This window comes from Acartia tonsa, chromosome 11 (assembly GCF_053477335.1).
Source record: "Acartia tonsa isolate MP-2025a chromosome 11, ASM5347733v1, whole genome shotgun sequence".
NCBI lineage: Eukaryota > Metazoa > Arthropoda > Copepoda > Calanoida > Acartiidae > Acartia > Acartia tonsa.
This window is the reverse complement of record NC_137270.1, coordinates 33,736,829-33,758,474: the sequence shown is the minus strand read 5'-3', so window position 1 is coordinate 33,758,474 and position 21,646 is coordinate 33,736,829. Positions and strand designations below refer to the sequence as shown.

General features: G+C 36.1%; 2 protein-coding genes and 1 long non-coding RNA gene across 8 annotated transcripts in view; 2 read left to right on the top strand and 1 right to left on the bottom strand.

Annotated features, from left to right (window-relative positions):
* Positions 1–444: 444 nt before the first annotated feature.
* Positions 445–3,173, top strand: LOC145332620 (uncharacterized). The gene is made up of 2 exons (XM_080177629.1): positions 445–578; positions 930–3,173. The coding sequence occupies exon 2, from the start codon at positions 936–938 to the stop codon at positions 2,619–2,621; it is 1,686 nt and encodes a 561-aa protein (XP_080033755.1). The 5' UTR covers positions 445–578; positions 930–935; the 3' UTR covers positions 2,622–3,173.
* The window catches only part of LOC145332624 (deoxycytidylate deaminase), a 22,823-nt gene continuing 4,164 nt past the window's right edge, over positions 2,988–21,646 (top strand). For all 6 annotated transcript variants that reach the window (XR_013884239.1, XR_013884238.1, XR_013884237.1 and 3 more), the window contains exons 1-5: positions 2,988–3,250; positions 3,549–3,634; positions 4,138–4,243; positions 6,111–6,223; positions 6,639–6,762. Coding sequence is in view for 1 of the 6 variants with exons in the window: in XM_080177635.1 (XP_080033761.1) it covers positions 3,131–3,250; positions 3,549–3,634; positions 4,138–4,243; positions 6,111–6,223; positions 6,639–6,762 (549 nt within the window). In the remaining 5 variants the exon portion in view is untranslated. The remainder of the gene's footprint in view (positions 3,251–3,548; positions 3,635–4,137; positions 4,244–6,110; positions 6,224–6,638; positions 6,763–21,646) is intronic.
* Positions 12,184–14,212, bottom strand: LOC145332155 (uncharacterized). The gene is made up of 3 exons (XR_013884068.1): positions 14,021–14,212; positions 13,240–13,299; positions 12,184–12,479 (listed from the first exon to the last, which is right to left on the bottom strand). It is a non-coding gene; the product is annotated as an uncharacterized LOC145332155 (long non-coding RNA).

Sequence of the window (21,646 nt, the reverse complement as noted above, 5' to 3'; positions counted from 1 at the left end):
ATTTAAAGAAAACAACCATGACGGCCAGACTGCCTTTTTAGCAGGTATTAGGCTATTTTTATATTTTTCACATTTTTCTCCATATCTTCAGTGTATATGGTCTGATTTTCCAAATTTTTTAAGTTAAGGATATAGAAATTTAATTTTCTGTTGTTTTAAGAAAACAACCATAGCGGCCAGATTGCCTTTTATCAGGTTTTTGGCTATTTTTATATGTTTTACATATTTCCTCATATCTTTTTTTTTTTTTTATCCAACTTTTTTGGGATATCAGGATCAAAATAATTTTCCCCATTGTTATGTGCATCTTTAATGTAATTTACTTTGACCATCGTCATCATACAAAACAAAGCAAGGTTTCGTGTTTATTTTATCCAATAAATCTATTCTTGATTTTAATAAATACCCTTTAAATCTACTTGTACGTATTCCCATGTATGATTTTTGTGCTTCGATACTTATGGATGTAGACATTGTAGTTTTTTGGTCATAAATAAACCTTAAATTTATTTTCAGATCCTTTACCTGCAATGAATGTCTGCTCTCAGTAATTCTTAGCTGGCAAGATCCAAGTGAAGGTAGGCCAGCCATAATGATTTCTTGCTGAGTAAGTAAGTAGTGACATGTTAAAAATATTCAGAATTTATAAAAATTATATATTAAGTGCAAAAAAAGGAATTTATTTTTAGAAAATAAAGTTTTGTCTCAATAAATTCAAATTTGCCTAATTTGGAGTAAAAAATTGGCAGCAGCAGCAGTTCTACCGCCGTTACTTCTCAGTTCCTCATTGAAGCATCTTTTTTCATGTTTATTTTTAGCATTCTAATCCTCTTTGAAAGTCTTTATAACATACAACTTTATGAAATCTTAGCTAATAGCCAGTTTACCTTGTTTACCTTAAATAAAGTTATAATTAAATTCTTTTCTAGTCAAGTATGGAATTCAACCAAAACCACACATCCATTGCAAACCCCTTGCCCACAGCTGTACTCAAACTAAATAATGAACCACATGATAATATAAATCCAAAAGAATTCAACATTAATCAAGAGCATCAACTAAGTAAAGTTTTGTTCAAAGCAATAAATGAACCTAACTTAAGTCAGTTACTAGAGGAGGAGACTCGTATTGCTAAGTTACTCATTTATCTGGAGAATGTCTGCTCTCACCTCGAGAAACAAATTTCTGAAGCAAGAGAAAAGATAGATGCAACAGATGACACTGAAGGCATAAACTTCCTACCAGGAGAGGAAGATGATGTCATCCCGGGTGAATATACCAAGAAAGGTACTTATTGCAAGAGTACGCATAAAATTCGGGAGCAAATGGTAAAACGAAGTAAATTAGAGATTCTCTATGCACAAAAAATAGATGAAAATAAATTAACCCCTCCTGTGCATTCTGATTGTTTTGCAGAGATTGATAATCTTTGTGATTATCTTATCCAGAATAACACAGAGAAACTTTTCACTGAAGCAAGAGACTGTGATACAATCAGAGAATTGGTTGGCCCTGATCATTCAACTGCCCGTCGTTATCAGCAACTAATTCTTGACAAAATCCACTGTGACCAGCTTATTGGGAAACGGAAAGGTCTTGAGATTGCACTATCCAAGCTAGAATTTACCTACCAGTACAAACTGTACACCATTCATAGGAAATCGGCTGATATTATGAAAGCATATATTGAGAAAATCCCTAAACATAATAGTAATAAACTTTTTTGTAGAAATATAAATTGCAAGGATTGTAAACATGTTACAAAACCATCTTTGAAAACGTATGGTCTCCAAAATACTGGCCCTAGACGCAAGAAACAAACAGGACCACAAAAACCCCGCAAGACCCTATTACCTGACCCCCAGCTAGATTTGCAATCACCTTTACCACCAGTTCAAAGTTCCAATTTACTATCATCTGCTCATTCTTACCAAAGTAATGTCTACCTTGATGAAGAAGACATCAGGCCTCAAAGGAATCAAGGCGTTCAACAGGAAGACTATGACCATTCCAGAAGACACTTTGAGCCCCAGCTAGATCTTCAAACTTCTTCACCACAAAGTCAAAGGTCCCAATCACTATCATCTTCTCATTCCTACCAAAGTAATGTCTACCATGAAGAAGACATCAGGCCTCAAAGGAATCAAGGCGGGCAACAGTACGACCATGACCATTCTAGAAGACACTTTGAGCCCCAGCTAGGTTTGCGAACACTTTCTCCACAAAGTCAGAGTTCCCATTCACTATCATCTGCTCATTCCTGCCAAAGTAATGTCTACCATGATGAAGACATCAGGCCTCCAATGAATCAAGGTGGGCAACAGGACGATTATGACCATTCCAGAAGACACTTTGAGCCCCAGCTAGATCTTCGAACTCCTTCACCATTAAGTCAAAGGTCCCATTCACTATCATCCACCCATTCGTATCAAAGTAATGTCTACCACAATGAAAATGTTAGGCCTCAATGGGATCAAGGCAGGCAACAGGACGACTATGACCATTCCAGAAGACACTTTGACTACAATGACAGCTATGATCATACCATATCTAACTCAGCTCTTTATGGTGATGAATATTACAAAGATTCACATCCAGCCAAAAGAAAACGTCAATATTAATCTGTGATTTACCTAAATCTGTTAAATCATGAAATTTAACTTTATCTCAGGGGTGTATATTCTGCACAAGATTTATTTTTTTTCCCCTGCTACAAATTTTTTTATTTTTTTCCCCCCCTAGTTTTTTCACACCAAGTAGGGGGGAAAATGGAAAAATATTTAATGAACTCTATATTTTATTTATTTTATCTCTCCTACCACACATTTTTTTAGTTTTTTTCACTAAGGAGGGGGGGGAAATGAAAAAAATGTTTTTAGTTTTCTTATTTTTTACATTTTTTTCCCCTCCAACCACTTATTTTTTATTTTTTTCCCCCCCCCTGAGCAGGGGATCCCATGTAGAATATACACCCCTGCTTTATCTTAATCATAATTGTTAGAAAAACCAGTGAACTCCTAAATCTTATATTTTTTTGGACTGATATAAGTTTCCAGACATATTATGTGGCTTGTATGTCTGTAGACTAAGAGGCAGCAATCTTTTTTCTTCTCAAAAGTTATAAGTTTTCATGAAAATCAATAGGTATTGTTTAATTATTAATTTTTTCAGAATTGAATCTAAAATGAGTCCTACACCAGATATTTCAGATTTGTTGGATGCTGCAAGCCTAAATTCACCTTTAACTAAGGTATTAGCTTTTGGACCGTCTTATCATTTAAGTAATATAATAGAGGGGGCATGGGTTACATATAACTCTGCTTACTGGGCTGGAAGACTGACCCAATTCTGTATTTCATTAGTCTAATACCGTCGGAAATAGAAACATAGCAGAGTCCTTTTTGATTAGTTTAAACTTGTTTATTAAGAATAGCCGCATAGTTTAAGAATAGCATACCTAAAATGAATACATCCTTGTGTATAATTCACAGTTCAATGCCCATTGCCTTCCTGGGTAATACCTCATATACAAAACCTAACCTGTCCAGGAGCCAGAAGTGGATTCCGGCGTAACATCTGAAAAAAGTGGCACCTCCTTGGATACCTCCACCAACAGCAGTACTAGTTCAAACAGGTAACTGGAAAGATTTTTCCAGTATGGCTTCAAAAATCGATTTATAGCTGCTGGATTAAAAACAGTTCTAAGCCATACTGAAAAATTATGTATCGTATTAAATACAGTTTTCAACCATTATAAAAATGAACAATTATAAGAAAACCAGTTTTGTTAACCCCAAGAGCTCTTGGGGCTAACAAAATTGGTTTCAATCTTGCTCAATTGTACATTTTTATATCCGCGGAGAGCAGTTTATAATACTATGCGATAAATAACAGTATTTAAACACAGATTTATTTCTTGTAAAATATTTTTATTTCTACATTTTGCGAAAAGAATATTTTATATTACAAGAATCACTTCTAATCTATTATTTTGGATAACAGTACTTTTGCCAATCCAGTTTTTTTATATAGGAATGAATTGTTATTTTTACTACTTTTAGCTAATTGGGGAAACTTTCATTATCTGAACAGCCACAAACAAAACATTTTATTTCATTAAAATATAATTTTTTTCAGTGAGCGGGATCTAAATTTACCCAGAGAGAATTTTTTAGAGTGGGATGAGTATTTTATGGCCATTGCCTTTCTGTCTGCCCAGAGAAGTAAAGATCCAGCTACCCAGGTAAAATAATGGAGTACTCCGTGACCGTTGCTCAACACGTAGCGGATCCGCTCGTCGTCGGGGAGGTGAAAGGTTCGAATCTCGGAACGACACCGCGTCATAATTAACATAATTGCTGCTATGTCAGATGCACGACCTAAATAGTTCGAATTGGGTGTATGCCTTGGACCGAGAAAAGCACAACTCATTACCATGCACCACAGTTAGGACTTCTCAGACAAAGGTCGTACAATCAAAGGATTGGTTGTCTGTTGGATGTTACTTAACGTAATATCCTTGGGATTTTGAGTATTGCATCCCATTAAAAGTGGATGATGCTATGGATTCTAAAAAGATGATCACTTAAAAAAAAATATTTACAAATGGTAAAAATATAATAGTTATATTTTTGACATTTGTCAATTTTGTCAATTTTATTATTTGGTGTATTTTTAACAGCAAAATTATTTTCCAAATGACAAAAGAATATTTTTTCAATCTTTTCCACTGTCATACAACAGTTTTCATGTCTTTATCATGATATACTATGTTGTCAGATTGTTTTTCGTTATGAATTGTCACCTTCAGGGAGGTAGGGAACATGGACGATGGTCAGTTTATTACACTAGTCATCAAAGCAGTGTTGCGGATCCGCATTGATTGTATGCGGATCTGGATCCTCCAAATTTGGTCAGTGCGGATCCGGATCCTTGACAATAAAAATAAAATCACCAAATTTTTCAAAAAATATTTATTCTTTAATCTCGAAGTCAAAAATACTTTTAATTTTCAAGTCTGAGTGTGGGAGTGAATCAGCTGATCTTAACAAGGTTACAAGATATTTCAAAATTTGTAAGTGACTATTTTATATAAATTTAGGTAGATTTTTCCATAAAGGGAGAGGTCATTTTCTAGTAAATCCCGTAAAGGTGTGTGTTATAAGGCCTATAAATAGTAGTAGAACGATAAGGTGCTCTAGATATATGTATTCCCTATTGAATAGAACAATAGGGAAATTTTTTTTTTTTTTTTTGATAACCGTACCTGGATTATCTAAAAAAAATACGAAATTTCTATCAAACGCTTTGTTTGGCTCAAACTGACAAAAATTAAAAAAAAATATAATTATAATAATAATGTTTTCTATAGGTACAAGGTAAAGGTTAAGAACAATCTATACCATTAAACAAAGGAAGAAGTCATTCTTTACAGGTTGATTTATTATAATTATATGTTTTTTTATTTGTGTCAGTTTGAGCCAAACAAAGCGTTTGATAGAAATTTCAGATATTCCAGGTACGGTTATCAAAAAAAAAAAAAAAAAAATTTCTTCCCTATTGTTCTATTCAATAGGAAATACAAATATATAGAGCACCTTATCGTTCTACTACTATTTTTAGGCCTTATAACACACACCTTTACGGGATTTACTAGAAAATGACCTCTCCCTTTATACCCCAGGATCCGGATCCGCATTTTCTTGCGGATCCGGATCCGGAACACTGAACTGCCTCAAAGTTTAAAAAAGCGTTGACTTTACAACTTTAGAGACTTTAATTAAAATGTGTCAACCACTAATTGCAATCTACAAAAGGGTTAATTTAGTTAACCACTAATTGCAATCTACAAAACTTTCCGGATACTTAAAAAAATGCGGATCCTTGCGGATCCGGATCCGCAACACTGAACTGCCTAAAAGTTTAAAAAAGCGTTGACTTCACAACTTTAGAGACTTTAATAAAAATGTTTCAACAACTAATTGCAATCTACAAAAGGGTTAATTTAGTTTACATCATTGGTGATTTACATAAATTTATCGGCCATTGTCTTATCCCTTTAGATCCCTGGTCAGTCACCTCTCTCTCTGAATAAATCTATAATTTCTTAGGTTGGAGCTTGCATAGTAAATTCAGACAAAAGAATTGTTGGAATTGGCTACAATGGGATGCCAAGAGGTTGTAAAGACGGACATCTACCTTGGGGAAAATCTAGCAGCTGTGAGTAAGTAAATATCTATCAGTTTATCTATCTATCTATTGGATGTATTGAAATGATAAAAGTTTGTTAAGATGGAACTCTACCATGGCGAAAATCTAGCAGCTGTAAGTAAGTATCTTTCTACCAGTTTATCTATCTATCTATCTATCTATCTATCTATTGGAAGAGGTTGTTAAGATGGACATCTACATTCGGGGAAATCTAACAGCTGTGATAGAACTATAGATCTATCTTTCTATCAGTTTATCTATTCATCTATCTATTTATCTATATGTATACTTATAAATCTATCTTCTTCTCTATCTATCTAATTTTCTATCTATTCCATCCAATCCATCTATCCCATCTATCTATGTATTGGATGCATCTATAAATTGTATAAATGTCTATCTTTTCATCAAACTATCTTTCTATTTAGATTAGAAAACAAGTACATGTATGTTTGTCACGCGGAGATGAACGCTATAATGAATAAGAACAGTGCCAGTGTGGATGGATGTTCTATCTATGTGGCTCTATTTCCCTGCAACGAATGCTCCAAGGTAAAAGGTAGTTTCATATTAAATTGTTGTTGGGGTTCGAATCTCGGTCGAACACATAACTAAAGACGTTAATAGTTATTTCTCGCATCGTATTATAAACAGCTTACCGCGGATATAAAAATGTACAATTATAAGATTAAAAACCATTTTTTTATCCCCGAGATTCTGAAGGTTGGTGACTGCACTGACTGTTGGTAAAATTGCACGTCCTTCGTCTAGAAGTCCTGACTGTGTTATGCCTGATTGTTGGCCAAATCATTCCCCATTTTCAATATTCATTTTACGCCTTTAACAAAGAAGTTCTGCATTAAAGGAGTAAGGAAAGCAAATAAAAAGCTTAAAACCATCCCTAAAATTAAATAAAAAAAAAATTAGAAACCATCTTATGGGCAGGGATGGCAAAATAAAAACCACGTGGTTTTAATCAAGTGGTTTAAACCAAAAAAAAAAAAGCTAAAAAAACCAAGGTGGGATGGTTTAAATGTTTTTTTTAATACAAAGGCCTATCTTTCCAGTTATATCCTATTATATAAAGTAGTAAGCGTTTTTGTCTGTCCCGAAGGATCTCGCTAACCGCTGAACCGATATTGTTCTCCTTTACAGTGAAGCTTCTTATAGGTCCTGGGAAGGTTTTAAACTATTTTTGGAGAGGGTGTCTTCACCCCCCTCCCCCACAAATAATTATTTTTTAAAACTCTTTTGAAACTAATATTTTAAAAAGTATGAGGTCGACTTTTCCCCCTCCTACCAGTGCCCCTAGAGGCTTCTAGGGGCGTAGCCGCTAGTCCTTATAATAAAGTAACAGGATGTTTGTATGTGTGTTTGTGTGTTTGTATGTTTGTACCAAAGGATCTCGCTAACCGCTGAACCGATTGGGTTCTCCTTAACAGGGTAGCTTCTCATAGGTCCCGGGAAGGTTTATAACTATTTTCTTTGGGGGTGGGACACCCCCAACCCCCCCTCCGAAAAAATTTTTTTAAAAACTTTTTAACTAAATTTAAAAATGAGGGGGGGGGGGCAACCCCCCCCCCCCCCAAAAAAAAAAATGTTCGCCTCCCCAAAAAAATTTTTTTTTTACTTTTTCTTACAAAATATAAAATAAAAAATTCAATTATTAAATTCGACTCTCTCCTCCTCAAGTGCCCCTAGAGGCCTCTAGGGGCCTAGCCGCTAGTCTTTTTATAATGTAAAAAATACAGTCAAAAACATAAATACCTAATTCAAAATTCTTTTAATAGTTTAAATCTTTATACTGTGGTATTCACCATCCAAGTTTATGTATCCCCATCCCTGTTCACATTCCTATACTTCTCTGGCTGAGTCAGACCTCCACTTGTAACCGCCAATATACTCCATCCTGCTGTGTTGAGGGCTAGTTGATTGTTGCAGGCCAAAGAGTGAATACGCTTCCTCCCGTCTGCATTCGGTTAGATACAAGCCTATAAGTCTAGGCTGGCGGTATCTATATTTCCCACGTGTTCAAGTACGTCGTTTCTTACCTAACTAAGAAACAGGACGTCCAAGCCTTTAATTGATATCATATTAAATATATCCTATAATAATAATCCCATTAATCTGCCTATTTCTAACCAGTTTTAATTGTTTAATAAATGTGTATTTTTTAGAAATACCTTGTTATATTATTGATATTTAATTGTATCGAAGCTACTCTATACTCGTATTCCAGTCTGTCTGTACATCCCCTCATACGTCATTTTGGCGCAGTCTTGTCTACCACTCAATTTTTGAGGGGGGAAGGTATAGATAATTAGCGTACAGACAAAATTAAATTGTAAAGTAGCTTCGATTGCAAAGTGAAATTAATATTTTCCTGATAACTAAGTTTATTCACGGAAACAGTTTACAGTAACAATTTGTTACAGAATATTTCTAATAATTATTTCGTGGCAAACTGCCAAATAAAGATAAAAAGGAACCCGCCTTTTATTTTCACACTAGTATTTAATTTCACACATTTTCATATTTTCTCCTTAAAACAGGAAGAAAGGGATATTCCCAAGTTCTTAAATAAAAGTTTCGTGGTAGACAAATCAGTGTTAACGAACACTACACTCCAGCACCATGACCGATAAGAAAGGGGATAATGATAAAACCAAACCGCCGCCTCCGCCGGCTCCGGCCGTCCCTGGTACCTCGCAGCAGCAGCAGCAGGCTGACCCGCTTTCCCCTGAAAAAATCAAAGAACTCATATCGGAAGCGTTAAATGTTAAGTTAAACGAATACTCGTCACATTATAGAGATTTAATAAAACAAGAATCCGAGATTATGCAGCTCGAAATAGAAACAAAATGGGCAGGGTTTAAGGACACGGAATCACATCGCAGATTATTAGCCGACACCGACATTTTAGATCTAAAACGCAGAGTATCAAAACTCCCAGCGGACGGAAATCTTGGCCCATTGTTTGCGGAAAAAACGTTAAACGAAAGTCTTAACATGACTCATTTTAACACCATAGGTGATGATTCAATTAATGCCACTTTTTATGACCGGATATCGGTCCAGCAAAAGATAAACGTGGTTGAATGGGTCGCCAAGGATAGGATGACAGCCCCAGGTTGTATGGCCTATTCAATTGTAGGCTTTATAGGTCCGGCGGATAATGACAATTGGATGAATGTAAGAGAAACTTCTCTAACGGAATATGAAAAAACCTTATTAGAAAGGATTCCCTTTATCCCTGATAGGATTAAGTCGTTAGAACCCCTCCGTAGACCTACAAGGTCTGCACCCAATGTAGCAACAAGACCCTCTACAAGAAATACGCCAAACACAGGCACAGCCGCAACGGCAACAACTAGCGCCGCCGACGATGACTTTATTAAAGAATGCTTTATTAAGGGACAAAAATGGGATTCCGATTTTGCGAGGGATGCCCCTAGGTGGGACGGTAGGGCTGACTTTGATAATTTCTTTTCTAATATGTGGAGGGTTGCAAAGACATACAGAATCTGTGACCCAATTCTTTTTAAGGATATTTTATACCAGCGAATTTATGACTCTAGAGGGGAACGATTAGGAGACTTAATCACGCCTGAAAGAAATCAGGCCTTATCTGCTTTAAGTTATTACCTGATGATTAGGAGGCTGGTCACTCCCTTCTCGGATCCAGAAGTAGCCTCTCAGTACTTCTACAACCTAAAACAGGAGACTAATCAACCCCTTGACACCTATTTTGAAAACAAACTTAGGGTGTTCAAACTCATGAATCCTGGCCTCATACCTAAAAAGAAGTGGAAAGAATTCTATCTTAACGTTAGCAAAAATCTGCTGTATACCAACCTTGCCATGGACATGGCCAATTACGTTGAGAGTATGCAATTTTTGGATGATTACAACGCTTACTTAAATAAACTTATTAATCTCGGACAAAGATACGTTAACTGGGATGGGTCTGGCCATATTAGCAAGGAAAACCTTTCGGCTTGCTATTCTCAAGCCATGGAAATGTTCCTACCTAAAAATTCTGCGGAAACGAAGAAACAACCCATAATCAGCATTATCGAAGATAATATCCCCACTAACACGGCAATGTATAAGGAAAACTTAACCGAAGAACCTGACGAGGTTCCCTCTTGGGTAGATCATGAGGATGATCCTATTGCTTGGGATCAAATCGAGGGCGTTATAGGAGCCTTTAATGGGAGGAGTAAAAATATTAAATGCTGGCATTGTAATATCCCTGGCCATGTAGTGCAGAATTGCAACAAAAAGAAAGCTGGGGAGCCCCCAAATCCTGAGTCCCGTTTTGGTAAAACACGGAGTAAATTCACGCCTAGAAAAGCTCCAAGTAATAGTAATAAAATACCTGAGCAGTATGCGCGTAAAACTATCAACCAAATGGATCAGGAAGCCAGCGAGGAATCTGAAATAGATAAATATGTACAAGCGATTGTTAAAAATCACGTCCACTAGATGTAAAAGTGGATTTATGCGATATTAATTGTCCCTATCCCAGAAAATAAAAATTTGCTGAATGAGTTTCATATTTTGATATGAAAGATAAACAAAATATCCCATGCCAAGCTAAGCTTGCAAATTCCTTAATATCAAATATCCCTTGCCAAGCAATGCTTTGGCGCGAAAAATAAAACAAATTATTGTTATTAAGTCTGACTAAGCAACACAAAATAAACTCCTCCCCCTCCTTTCCCTATCCAAATGTAGCTGATACAGGAAATTGGGGGAAATAGGGAAGTAACCTGAGGAGCATTTCACATGCACTTAATATTTCCATTTTTTAAAATCTAATAGTCTTTATCAAGAAGCTAATAAGTGAATACCTATTTTCTATTTAGTAGTATTTATTTTTAATATCGCATGACCTATCTAAAATGTAAATATCGTATATTTTGAATGTATATATATTAGAATCTAAAACATTCTAGTTCAATTTTTAACCGCTAGGGGAACTTAAGCGAATTATCTGTATATAAACAATGATTCTTGAGTTGAACCCTCAGTATCAATTTTATCTGAGAGTTGCTCACTCTTAGCCTCTGATTTTTGTAGCTGAAATATCTCAGCAATTATGTATAATAACTTATCCATATGGATAAATATTATTGCATTTTGTACAGTGACAATAATAGAACTATATTTAATTTATTATGTATCCGAAAGATGTCGCCTAGAATGCTACCGCGGTCCGTATAAGTAAATGATAAATTAAGAAGGGGGGGGTCTACTGGAAAATCTGTATAAATACAAGCATATTTCCAAAGCTAATTCAGTTGTCCTTCAGTTCTTTGTTGTTATCATTTACTCATTTTTGAGCTGCAATCAAGCAGCATTTAAAAATTAAAATCTTTAATCACTTAAGATGTGATTAATAAAATCTTAAAACATTTTGATTAAACTATTTTCCGCTAGGATTACTAGCAGAATGAAATAAAGTTAGTTCTATTAGCTTCCGCTAGGATAACCAGTGGAATAAAAAATCTATATAAAAGTGAATGCACATTATTAATCGAGGCCAGTTACTATCAAAGCAGTTACTACAAACCACATCCTATTTTTTTAAGCTGATTTCAGCATTAATTATACTCTAGTAAATATATAAACTTGTTCTACCCCATAGGTGGAAAAATTAAATATAAATACTAACAATATCAGAATAATAAACCAGTCATCATTGACCCTCTTTATTATATTAGCCATATCTAATAATTTTTGAGCTATAATTTAGCGCTAACCTTAAATTATTTGTATCGTGAATCAGATACTGATTAATGACACTATATTTTGTATAAATACAGATATAAGTCAAAGAATAAGTCAGTCTGTTTTTAATGTCTTGTTAGTTGCAAGCTGAACACTTATTTTTAAGCTACTTTGTAGCCCTTCAATCTTTTGAAAACTTTTTAGTTCAGTTTTATTCCGATAGGTTTCTATCATATATCCAAGTATATAAATAAGGACCCGTATTAAAGTTAAGTAGTTTCTTTAGAACTATCAACATTCTCATGCTTATTGAGAAATTTCTGGAGCTGAAAAGCGCTTGATAAAAAAACTTAATGAAACCCAGAAAGCTATACAAAATTATTTTAACAATTAACCATATTGTTAAAACATTTCATTATTTAAAAAATTTCGACAGACAACTATACCTGGAACACAGGAAGTCTCTGTGTGAGGATTACCATCGTCTAACCGCTGAGGTGGGGATCTTGGAAAATATGCATCTTAGGCTTCGACTAAAAATATAATTTATTTTATAATGCCTATCTGTGCAAAACTAAAAGTTCTTAATCCCGTGGGGGGGGAATTCCTGCAACACGCTTTAGTGGATACAGGAAACAACTTTAGGTCCCTTATTTCTAAAGAAATCTTAGATGATAACAAAATCACATTCACCCCCGCCAATCTTAGCGCTCTGTCTGTAGATTTAAAACCAGTAAATATCATAGGACACGTGAGTTTAAAATTCAGCTTTGATGGGTCAGATAAAATATTCGAAGAAACGTTTTACATCCCTGAAACGACGTCTAAAATTATAAATCTAGGATATGAATTTCTCAAAGTTAATCGAATTAATTTGTTACTAGATAAGTTCTCCTTTGAGCTCCCCACTGGCGAGCAAATCCCCATAGAAAATTCAACGATTAATATAGTTGAAGAAAGTAAAAACATACCCTTAATTCCTACAAATAATGTTCATACGGAACAAAACTCCCTTATCCCGGGAATAAATTGGAGTAACCAGGGGGGGACTGGGACATTAAAACAAAATAAAACATGCGTAAAATTAGCAAAGAAAACAACATTCTTGCCGGGGGGGAATACAACGGTGATAACAATTCCTATTCATCAGAAAAATAGGAAGCTGTATATATCCCCAAATAGTTCTAAAATGACAAGCCATAACGGCTTAATGCTTATGGAGGGTATTTATAATGTAAATGAGAAGGGAGAATGTTGGGTAAATTTTGTCAATTTAGCAGGAAAAAATATTACCTTATTGGATAACGTTAAAGTTGGATATTGCTTTGAATTCGAATCAGATTCCCCAAATTCCTGCAATAAAAGTATTAATCAAATAAATGAATTGTCAGGAACTACACTTCTTAAAAGAATTAAATTCATTAAAGAAAAATTAGACTTAGAAAATAGTGATCTTATCAAAAATAACCCAGGGATGAAGGAAAAGGTAGTAAAATTATGCCTTGATCATTTCGATATATTTTCGGTTGACGATGCCGATATCGGTAACTGCGATCTCTTACAGTATAAAATAGACTTGATCCCCGGGGCTAAACCTATTAAGGCTAGAAACATTCAGTTAAACCCATTATACGAAGCCAAATTAAAAGAACAAATTGAAAATTGGCTAAGGGGGGGCGTCATTGAGGAGGGCTACAGCGAGTGGTCCTCCCCAATCTTTGCGGTGAAGAAAAAACCAACGGCTGGGGGGGAAGGCAAGCTTAGGTTCGTTATCGATTTTCGTGCGCTTAATAGTGTAACACGAAAAATTAATTGGCCCCTTCCCCTGATTTCTAGTAATTTAGAAAAATTAGGCACTGGTAATGTATTTACCACCCTCGACTTGACTAGCGCATTCCATGCGCTAGCCATTTCGAAGGAAAGTAAACACTTGACAGCGTTCACAGCCCTTAACAGGCAGTATCTTTTCAAGAAACTGCCGTTCGGACTGTGTAACGCGCCAAGTGTTTTCTGCCATTTGATGGACAGAGTCCTAACCCTTATCCCTGGCTTATACGAATTTATAATTTCTTACCTTGATGATCTTATTATATTCTCAAAGAATGTTGATGAACATCTGAAACATCTCAGAAAACTCTTCGGAGTCCTAAAAATAGCAAAACTTAAGTTAAATCTAGCCAAATGTAAATTCTTCACATCCGAATGTACATATTTAGGTCATATAGTCAGTTCCCAAGGACTTAAAATGAACCCCGAATATTTAGAACAAATTAAAAATTGGAGCAGGCCCAGGACAGGCAAGGAACTCCAGCGTTTCCTGGGCTTCTCCAATTATTATAGGGCCTATTTCCCATCCTATGCGAAAAATTCTTGTACCCTAGACGAACACAGAAACGATAAAGTTATCGAATGGACCAATTCCCTATCAAAAGATTGGGAAAATTTCATAAATATGTTCTCAAATTCTATAAGTAAAGGCTATCCCCAGTGGGATAATCCTAACCCCTTTATAGTAGACGTAGATTTTTCTACGAGTTATTTCGCTGGAATTCTCAGCCAAAACCAGGGGGGGGAAGAAAGAATTATTGGAATATGTTCCAAAAAATGTAACGGGGCAGAGAAAAATTATCCAAGTTATAAAGGCGAATTAGCATGTCTAGTATTTGTTCTTAAAACCTTTCTTCATTATTTAAGATTTAGAAACTTTATTGTGCGTACAGATTCGATTTCCTTAGTTCATTACAAAAAATGGCAAAAAGGAACCATAAATGGTGTAACTCTGAGATGGATTTTCTTTATCCAAAGTTTTGACTTTACAGTAATTCATCGAAAGGGTAGGGACCATTGCAATGCCGACAATCTATCTAGAGGGCAATTTTTATGCAAAGAACATAAGGAAACCGATTGTGAAAAATGTACTAGCTCATTTACCTTGGATCCTTATGAACAGGATTGCCCATACCAAGACCAGATTTTTGAGTTACATTCGGCTTCGGAAGTCGGTGTGAACAATGTTTGGCAATCTGAAACACAAAAAGATCAAGTATTATCTGAAATTCGTAGGTGGATATTCGAAAAAAAGAAGTTGTCGAGTTTTGAAAAAGCTGAACTAACCGGCCGGAAAGAGGTCCTTTTTAAATTAATAGAACATTTATACGTTATGGAAGGACTTCTAATATTTAGACAACCTCTTAGCAATGGAACATTCATTGAAAGACCCGTTGTACCCATTGGATTATATAATAAAGTTTTTGAATTGGCACATAATAATAGTATAGGTCACAAGGGGGTTAACGAAACAACACGCAAGATAAATGAAAGATTCTTCCTCATAGGAATTAATAAGTTTGTCGAATCACGCATCAAAAATTGTATTACCTGCCTAAGAAAAATAGGGCAGGTACCTAAACACAAACAACCTATCACCCATTCAGCCATTAGTCACGAGATTTTTGGCCAGGTATCAGTAGACCTTATCGGTCCTTTAACCCCTAACTATTTTCAAGGACAACATGTCCGTTACATATTTATCCTAGTTGACCTATTCTCTAGGTACATTATCGCTCACCCCATCAAGGACGCCACCGTGGAAGTCAAGATAGGGGTCAGTAAAAAATTGCAATCTTTCTATGGGGGTCCTTTTATTGTAACAAAAAAATTCTCAGAGGCCCTTTTTGAACTCAGTCCCTTTGGATCAAATCCAATAAAAACTAACCAAGTTGTTAGTAGAGATAAAATACGAAAAATAGATTCTAAAATAGAATTATTGGGGGAAACACTTTCCTTTAACGTCTTTCCAATTGAGGAAATCGTCCCGTCTGAGGAAATAACCTTGACCATAGATAATACCGGGCAAACCGAAACAAACGATAATAAAGGTATGGAAAATGACGATTTTACCTACCTAGATAACGATGGTGACGATTTTATAGAAAACCCTGAAACTAGTCAGGACTTACCCCAGGGGGAGGTGGATTGTGATGGGGGAGGGGATATAATGGAAAAAAACTCACCATTTGAGTCACAGCCCAAAGACCAAGAACCCCCTGGCGCAGATCGGTCATCCGGTCCTCACATCCACGTCGAAAATAGTTTCTTGGAAGAAACCGTCCCGTCCGAGGCTTCTTTCTTCGCACAAAGACCCAAACAATCCAGCCCTGAAAAGGTTATTAATGTTAACAAACAAAGCATAGTGCCCAAGTATATATTAGAAGAAGAAAGAAAAACTAGGTCACAAGGGGGGGATAACCGCATACATGTCCAAATCGGACTGCATAACCCAATTAAAAGGAAGAAATAAAATGTATATAAAATGTATAATTATATAAAACCAAGGTGGCAAATGTATATAGCTTAATCTACGTATGTATAATAACGAAAATAAACGAAAAAAAAAATATATGTTAAAACTAACTAATTAACATATTTCAGAGAAAAACGAGAAGCATAAAAATAAAATGCAGCATCATTTGGCAAAGGCACCAGGAGCTCGAGGTAAATTTATTTTGGGATTCTTGGGGCTTTTTATTATTTTTGCAAAATCAAATGCGTCCGAAATAATACAAATAGATGCGACTCAATGTGTAGCAAACAAAAACCCGCGTTTGAAAATCTCTGAATCCGCTGCGTTTCTTAATATTACTAATATTGAACAAAAACAATTTCACCTGCTGCAAAAGGTTGAAAGAAAAATTATACCTGGAATTCATTGCCACCTCCGAACCAGTACTCATTACTGGTATTGTGGCAGATATAGCCACATACACCTCGCTGCTCCAGCACTCGTGGAGATACCGAACCTCGTAACTTATGAAGACTGTTACACCATGTCCAAAACTAAAATATTTAACTTTGAAGGGAAATCAGTCTCAGTGTATGAACACCAGATGTCATACACGCGTTTCCTGGTAAACGGGACACTTACTTACCCCAACGACCTCCTTAACGGCATCGACCCCGCCTGCGAGGGAAACGGCGTAAACATTAACGGCATTTTTATCCCTGGGACATTTGAGGAAAAACAAATAGGGGTCCAGGCTGAGCCTGTTGAATTATTACAAACAAAAGCGGGCTGTTACCTGGGCAGTCACTGGGTGGGAAACAATTGTTTAGATCACAATCTGAGAATAGGCTACGATAGAATTATCTCAGATGATAAAACTGATAGCGCACAAAAATTCACTTCTCCTTGGCGAACGGTAGACATCTTTAATATTTCATTGTTTACATTTGAAGGAGAACAGGGTGCCCAAAAATATCTAGTGATCGATCCCCAAATTACTCTAGCGCTAGAACTTAAAGATAAAAAACATTTTGAAAGTCTAATTCCCGAATTATTTTATTACAAAACTAATATTGATAACTTAATGGTATGGTTCACAAATTCTATAAAACCATATTTCCCACTTTTAAACGCTAAAGAAAAAGATGATATGTTACCACTAGAAATTTTCTATTCCTACCAACAATATAATAAATTAATTGTCCCCGAAACTCGCTGTTTACAGAACCATTTTCTGTCTAAAAGCAGTATTCAGACTCATCGTAAAAAACTAGTCAGGGCGCTCGGTGAGCTGGATTTAGTAATACAGTGCGATAGTCTTAAAATCAATGTTTCTTTGGGAGAAAATTTACCCTGTTTTGTGGATCATTTCTCGGTTTCAATCAATAATAAGACTATGGGAATATCACCATTTTCACGCAGATTGGTTAACACCACCCATCTAACCCCGACTAAATGTTCCGAAAATCCAATTTTCTTACATTTGTACCAAGGAAAATTCCTTGGTAATCAAGGGCAGGGTATGCAAATACTAAATGTAAACCAATATCTTATGGATAAACCGATTAGCCTATTTCTATATCATTCTTGGCAAAGCCTAGAAAAAACTAATTTCTCAGAAAGTGCCGAGGAATTATACCTCAGCCAACTTGCCGCAGACTCCAATAATTTTGAAGTAAAAATAACTGACTCCTGGTTTATTCAAACGTATCATAAGGTGGTTGATTTCCTATCCAGTACTTGGTATCATATAGTGCTTGTAGTAGCAGCCATCCTTACAGGAATAGGGTCGTTATTATGCGTCGCTTTTATCATTTACATATTAGCCTGCACCAAAATTCACGCGTACAAAGAAGGAGGTACGAGTGAAACACACGAATTGCGGGATTTTACAAATAATGGGGAAAACTAATCCCCAAAAACGGACGACCTGTATCAAACATATATACCTATAAGATTGTCGTCCCTAAAGGTCGTCTTTGTAAAAATATTTCCTTATTTGGTATAAGGAATTAATGACCCTTAATTTTAAGTTTATTATTTTTGTTTTAGGATATCCCAGGCGGAATTTTTCAAGGGGTTTTCACCACTCCCATGGGGCCGGTCACTCTTCATACCGTCGAGAATATGAAGAGGCACCCTTTTACAATGAAGAGGACTATTACTATGACAGCAATCATGGCTATCCCCAGGGTGGCCCTGAGGAAGCCTACTATGAACCTGATGAAAACAGGTATCAGCCGCGTGTAAAACCGCCGCGCAACCCTGAAAACCTCAGTGAACTGCAATGTGTCTCAAGATCGATCCACGTTTACCGCACCGCGAGAAAAGATGTTCCAAAGGAACTCCTTGACTTGCAAGAAAAATTGCGGCAGGCTAAAAACTTAGAGGCCAACGAATATTCCGATAAAGCCAGGCCTAGGGCCAGGCCTCTAATGGAACAAAATAGGGGAGGGGAACCGCAAAAAAATCGGGTGGAATCGCCACCAAAACGTAGTGCCTCACCTGAATTGGAGGTAGTCGCCGTAAAATCTGCCCCAAAAGTGGTAGAAAAACGTCCGCCAACACCAACAGGCAGCGGCGGCCCAGTAGCCAAAAAGGCTAAGGTGGAAATTCAACCGCCTCCATTACCCCCTAAAAAGAAAGAGACATTAGCAGAGAGCAAAAGTGAGCCTAAGGCTTTTTGGGTGACTGCTGAGGAATGGAAAAAAGTCCTATCCTCCACTGTAAAAGAAGCAATGGAGGAAGCTCTTCTCCCCTTCCAGAGAAGTCTGGAATCTAAAATTGCTAGCAATGCTTCATTTGTTGAGAAAGCATATATACAACATGGCAAGCGCCTTATTGAAATTTCCGCAGAATTACTGCGGAACCGCAAAACTTTGCGCGAAAAAATTCGCACTGTCTCTGAGGACTCGACCGTTGAGTTAAAATCACGAATGACCACGGTTATCGAGGCCACTAGTCGACTGTTGGACCAAAACTCTGACAGGGTAATTAAATATATTAATACTCGTTGTAATGTAATGAATGTACCTGGGCAGAATGTGGCAACCATAGAGGCATCTCTTCCCGCTGGGGACGTACCCCGGCCAGATGATGATGGAGTTGAGCTGATCTCTCATTATGGCGGTTCTGAGTGCTCTGATGAGTACAGGCCCACCGATAGAGAAGGCAATCCAGAGGTCCTGGATCCTGCAGAGGAAAACAGTGACACAGAGCTCGATGCTCAAATCAGTGAGCTCTTTCCATCTGGAATTGATCTACCTGTTAATCCGCAGGCTGGCGCTGCCTCCGAAGATCCAGTAGCCACGGCTCCCTGTGAGGGCATGTTGGCCCTCCAGAATGCTGTTGCTCCAGAGCCTCCAGCAGCTCCAGAAAATCCTACTTCCTCAGAACCCAATCCTGTTGATATCGTAGAGAGGGCTATGGCCGCAATCGAAGAACCTGCGAGTACCACATCAACCCGCAGAAGCAGGCGTGCAGGTCAACTGTGAGGGAATATTTCATATTCCCTCAGAGGGGGCAAGTGTGGTATTCACCATCCAAGTTTATGTATCCCCATCCCTGTTCACATTCCTATACTTCTCTGGCTGAGTCAGACCTCCACTTGTAACCGCCAATATACTCCATCCTGCTGTGTTGAGGGCTAGTTGATTGTTGCAGGCCAAAGAGTGAATACGCTTCCTCCCGTCTGCATTCGGTTAGATACAAGCCTATAAGTCTAGGCTGGCGGTATCTATATTTCCCACGTGTTCAAGTACGTCGTTTCTTACCTAACTAAGAAACAGGACGTCCAAGCCTTTAATTGATATCATATTAAATATATCCTATAATAATAATCCCATTAATCTGCCTATTTCTAACCAGTTTTAATTGTTTAATAAATGTGTATTTTTTAGAAATACCTTGTTATATTATTGATATTTAATTGTATCGAAGCTACTCTATACTCGTATTCCAGTCTGTCTGTACATCCCCTCATACGTCAATACTAAAGGGGTAGTTTCACGAAATGCATTTGAACTTAATTTAGTGAACCGCATATTTTTTCTTAGTTAATGGGGTAAACTACATTTAAATAGCATATATTTGAAATAAATTCAATTTTCTACCACGTAGTTTTTAAAATATCAAGACCTGAAAATTGTCTTTTTGTGATATATGTAGTAGAAAATTTAAATTTTTTCAAATATATGCCATATAAATGTAGTTTAACCATTTAACCAGGATAAAATATGCGGTTCACTAAATTAAGTTCAAATGCATTTCGTGAAACTACCCCTTTATACTAAATTAGAATACTTTAATTTGGATATTATTAAAAAAAAACAAAAAAATTATTTAAAAAACCAAAAAAAACCTGGTTTTTATTAATAAAAACCAATAAAAACCCGTTTAAACCAAATAAACCACACTGGTTTGATCTTTTTTCAAAAAACCTGGTTTTTTCCCATCTCTGCTTATGGGCCATGGCCTATGTGAATCTTGCATAAAATGGAGATCTCAATCAGTTCAGTAGTTATCGAAATCATAAGCTACATAAAACCTTACTACTTTATAATAGGAATAGAATATTAATCTAACTTTAAAAATCCTTTCATTGCATTTTTTTATTAATATGTTTACCCCCCCCTCCGCTCCGGTGTGTCTTTATTATTGCAAAGAGAATTTGTTTTAAAAAATTAGGCGTTTTATGGTGTTTTAGATTTGTACACGATTTTTTTTATTTCTATAAGGCTCAAGCTTTCAAGAAACTAATCTTGTTTTGATAATTTTCTCAAAACACATTAGGTACAAATATTTAACCTTAAATTGTTATCCTTGTAATTTTCATCTTTAAATGGTTCGGTATTTTCCATCACATATTTCATACAAAATGGAACAATTACCTTTATTATTTTTAGCGCTAAGGAATTTCTTTTCAAATTCTCTACCTACCTAATAGAATTGTTCATAATATTTTTTTCTTACAAAATATCACGTAAAATGACAATTTTACAGGGATTTAAAGGGATAAGACAATGGCCGATAAATTAGTGTACATTAGGGCAGGTTCATATCGGAATTAGACAAAGAGGGGATGTGCAACAGATAAAACTAACTTAAATAAAAGGGATAGTTCTACAAAGTGTATTTAAAGAGTTAAGGTACTTAAGAGTAGTGAACTTTTATATGTCTTAGTAGAATATATTAGGCATTGGATAGATATGATTATATGTTAAAGAATTTTAGCATTGACCAGACCAAACTTTTTTTTTTTGACAATATCTAAAAAGTTAAAGTGATTTGCCACATAAATTACATGAGAATGGTCTATTTTTTTCCAAATATGTATAGCCAAAACACAAATATCAGAGAATCTTTTTCCACATATTTCACAAGAGTTATAAAAAAAATTGAACAGGGGTTCCCCTTGGG